Source organism: Notamacropus eugenii, chromosome 6 (assembly GCF_028372415.1).
Source record: "Notamacropus eugenii isolate mMacEug1 chromosome 6, mMacEug1.pri_v2, whole genome shotgun sequence".
Lineage (NCBI taxonomy): Eukaryota > Metazoa > Chordata > Mammalia > Diprotodontia > Macropodidae > Notamacropus > Notamacropus eugenii.
The window spans coordinates 375,390,759-375,394,839 of NC_092877.1; the positions used below are offsets into that span (position 1 = coordinate 375,390,759).

Genomic DNA, 4,081 nt, shown 5'->3' on the forward strand with positions numbered 1-4,081 from the left:
TAACTCTCCAGGGAGGTAAGGTCCCACCCATAACCCGTGGTCTAAGTATCTATCTACTCAGCATAACTTAAAAGACTTGCAAACTTTTAAATATGATTTGGTTTTCATCCTTCACTCCCCACCACACTCTCACATTTTTTTCAAGGAAGTAACATTTCACATCATATGGGCCCACATCTTTCTAGAAATAGAAAACATTCACTAGCTGAGCTGGTTTTCCCCCTTTCTTACCCTACAACAAACGACTACAATTTCAAATAGGACAAATGTTCTAACGGCCCCTCACTATAATCAGATGCTGAACCCACAACTCAGAACTTTCTCATCCTGGTTTTGCTCCCAGTCTTAAGAATTGAAGGCAACATTCCAACCAATTTATGATCCTATGAACCCCACCCACTTCTCCACCAAAGTACTTGCATCTATCCATTCAGACCCGGATAAAAACACTTTCAGATTCAGTTATGACTTAAGTCATGACTCTTTCCATATCAGGCTTGACAGTGTATGACTTCATACAATGGATGAAACCAGACCAAACAAAAACACAAACAGGCCTCTGGGGTTTGCATTTTTTTAAAAATGGTATTTGTATTAAAAGTCTTTAGATGAAGAGACAACCATTAAACGCATGTCTGGAATTAAAATTACAATTAGTTAGAATCTGCTTGGTACATCACAACATTAAAACTTTGCTCTTGGCTGGAGGAATATCCTAAGACAGGTAAAAAAAAAAAAACCAGGGAGGGAAGGAAAAGGGCACTAAATACCTGAAAATTTAAATTACGTGAAGCCAGGAGTACTTGCAAAACATGGAAATTACATGTAAAAGGCTCCAAAAGAAATCAAAAGAAATTCCATGAACAACAGGCCATTTTGTCTCGGCTTGTTGGGTATGATTACTGAGAGGAAACTGTTAAGTACTTTGGGGAGTCATAGCAGATAATGGGATTTTGTGGAACTTTCACAGGTTGGCACGGCTGGAACAGCTGAGTTTTGAAGGCACTCTAGACACAGGGTCGCTGTTGCCCCTGAATCACATTTGAGGAAGTCTTTGTACTGTACTTTAAAGATCTGGTCATCAAAATCAGTTATTGCCAACCAAAAGGAAACCCTAAACCCAAACAAAACAAAATTAACAAAGCACCCCACCAAAAAAATGTGCAGATTTGTAATTTTTCACAGCTGATAAAAAAAAAAAAAACACTCCCGCTCTCCCCCAGACTCCCATTTGATACAGTAGGTAAACAAAATAGATTTTTTTTTTTTCCACAAATATCAGCAGACACTTTCTGGCACTCCACACTGCATTGGCACCAGTGTAAACAGTCCAAGTTCAGTTGTGCAATATTTCAGATTGGATACACTGTAACAATAATCCAACTTTGCATAGAAATCCTCAGAATTGTAATCAGTCCCAGGGTTGCACTTCCAGGCTGCCAGGGAAGGCAGTTAACCCTCACTTCCAGCACACACACATACACACATGCCTGGAAACGGGGTTTCTTCCTCTCCTTTCATTTCTTCACAGGCTTTTCCTGCACTTCCTTCCCCGGTCTAGGTACTTAAATCTTCCATTTGGAAAGTGGTTGTTGACAAGCCTTTTTCTCTCCCATCCTCCTCCAGCTCCCATCCCTTCCCTCCAGATTAAAACTTTTTTTTTTTTTGCCTGGTGTCAAGTTGCCAATACAGCTCTCTAACGGCTGCTTTAAGTGGGAAAACAGGCAACTATCAAAGAAATCCACGAGAGGAATGTACATGCTTTGAAAGCGCCACATTTCCACCCAGGTTCAGATGTTAAATACAAGACAACTCCCCCCACCCCCATGACACTGAGCACTGGGGCTCGTCAGCTGCAGTTGAAATAGCCATGAGCCCCCACCTGGAACACACCTTGTACGCTGCAAAGTTGTTTCCAATCTTAAAATAATAATTAAAAAAATCACATTGAGAAAGAAGTATTGTATTTTGCTTTCGCTTTTTTCTTTAAAAAAAAAAAAAAGAAACCAATAAAAATTCAAACCAAAGCACAAGCCCGAAGGAAGAAGCTCCCCCACCCACCCCTTGTTTTCAGAGAATCACGCAGGAGGAGCAGCACTGGTCGTCCCCGTTGGGCTGAGCCGCATAGTTCATCTGGCGGACAATCTCCGCGAACAACTCGTCCACCGAGGCTTTATTTTTGGCCGACGTCTCGAGGAAGGGGCAGCTCCATTCCTCGGCCAGGGCCTTGCCCTCCCCAAACGAGACCTCGCGCTCGCCCTCCAGGTCCACCTTGTTGCCCACCAGGATCATGGGCACCCGTTCGTACCTCTTGACGCGGATGATCTGGTCGCGCATAGGCTTGATATCCTGGAAACTCTGCTGGTTGACCAGGCTGTAGACGAGGATAAAGCCCTGGCCGTTTTTGATATACAGATCCCGCATGGACGCGAACTGCTCCGTGCCCGCCGTGTCCAGGATCTCCAGCACCGACGGCGACGAGTCCACTTCGATCTCCTTGCGGTAGAAGTCCTCGATGGTGGGGTCGTACTTCTCGATGAAGGAGCCCGTCACGAACTGCACGGTGAGGGCCGACTTGCCCACTCCGCCCGAGCCCAGCACCACTACTTTGTACTCTCGCATGGCTTCTTACCCCCCCCCCCCTCCCCGAGAGTCTCTCCCGCTCTCGGCCTCCCTCCGGCCTGGGCCCCCCGGGGGGCGTGGGGGCAGAGGGGGAAGGAGTGGGACCTGCGCAAAGCTTAGCTCGGCTCCTGCCGGGTGCTCTCTCCTAGTACCCAGCGGGGGAGGAGAGAATAGGGAGAGAGAAAGCAAAGAGCTGCGGGTGGGGGGTGGTCGCCCACCCCGGCGAGGCTTCACTCGGGCTCCGTGCCCTGCATTCAGGCGGCGGCGGCTGGGGCACTGGTAGCAAGCGGCCGGCGGCGGCGGCAGGCGCAGGGACAATGCCCGGGCTGGCGAAGGAGCGGGCGATCGGCCGGGCACGGACTACGGCCGGGGCCGGGGCTGGGGCTGCTGCTGCTACTGCTGCGGTTGTGGCGGCGGCGGCGGTAGCTGGGGCTGCTCCTCACCCGCGGCAGCAGCGTTGGGAGGAGGGGTGGCAGAGGCTCTGGCACTGGCGGCGGTGGCAGCAGAGGCAAGGACGGGTGCAGGCTGCGGAGGCGGCTGCTAATTGCGCCCCAGCCCCGAGCGCGTGGTGCATGAGTCCCCGTGGTGCCTGCCTCCTTCCTCCAACAGCCCCACGGTCCGTACCTCCCTCCCCAGCAGCCCTGGGAGTGCTCCAGCTTCCTACTTACAGCCCCAAACCTGCCCTGCCTTAGTGAGCATGCCCAGTGAGGGGGCGCTGAGTCGTGGCGAGGCTGCCGGGGGGAGGATTCCGCTTTTCCGGGTTTTCCTAGAGGGCCGGGGCAGGGGCGGAGCCAAGAAAGCTGTGGGCTCGTGTTGGGACTGGGTCCCCTGAGCTGGAGTTGAGGTGGACTGGGTGCCAGAGATGAGCGCACCAGCCTTGGGAAAAACAATTCCAGGATAAGATCTATTATTTGTATGCCCTCCTAGCAAGAGGGCATGAAGGGGGTCCTGCATCCAGATACCCACAACACCGGGCAGGCAGATGGAGGGATGACTGACAAGTGACGGGGGGACGCACTGGAAGGCGGTTTTATTGGGGGGAAACGGGGCTCCTGGGTGCCCTCCTCCCCATTTGTGTATTCTGGGATGCCTTCCGGGGAAAACCATTCGTTGCTGAATCCAGGAGATCCCCTTTGGGAGCAGGCAGAGGCGCGGGTGCCATTCTCTGGCTTTGTGCTCCCCAAGCAGAGTGTTGACGCGGGGGCACTCCACATATATTGTATGTATCTTGATGCCCCAGCTTCTACCAGTGTTCCCTTCTCAAATATCACCTGTGTTCTTCTGTAGCGACTTTTTTGAAAGTACACCTTGTCTTCTCCCTAGGATATTAGCTCCCTGAGAGCGGTTACTTGTTTTATTTTTCTGACCTTGCAGCCCCCAACTGGCACATAGGAGTCGTTTAAAAAATCTTTGTTGATTGCTATACTAACCCTTAATCGTGGCTAGTTTGGAGAGCTTA

The 4,081-nt window shown here is 50.9% G+C and overlaps 1 protein-coding gene across 1 annotated transcript; it reads right to left on the reverse strand.

Moving 5' to 3' along the window:
* Window positions 1-565: 565 nt before the first annotated feature.
* RAP2B (RAP2B, member of RAS oncogene family) lies at window positions 566-3,323 on the reverse strand. Its single transcript, XM_072618696.1, has one exon. The coding sequence runs from the start codon at window positions 2,620-2,622 to the stop codon at window positions 2,071-2,073; it is 552 nt and encodes a 183-aa protein (XP_072474797.1). The 5' UTR covers window positions 2,623-3,323; the 3' UTR covers window positions 566-2,070.
* Between the last annotated feature and the right edge of the window lie 758 nt (window positions 3,324-4,081).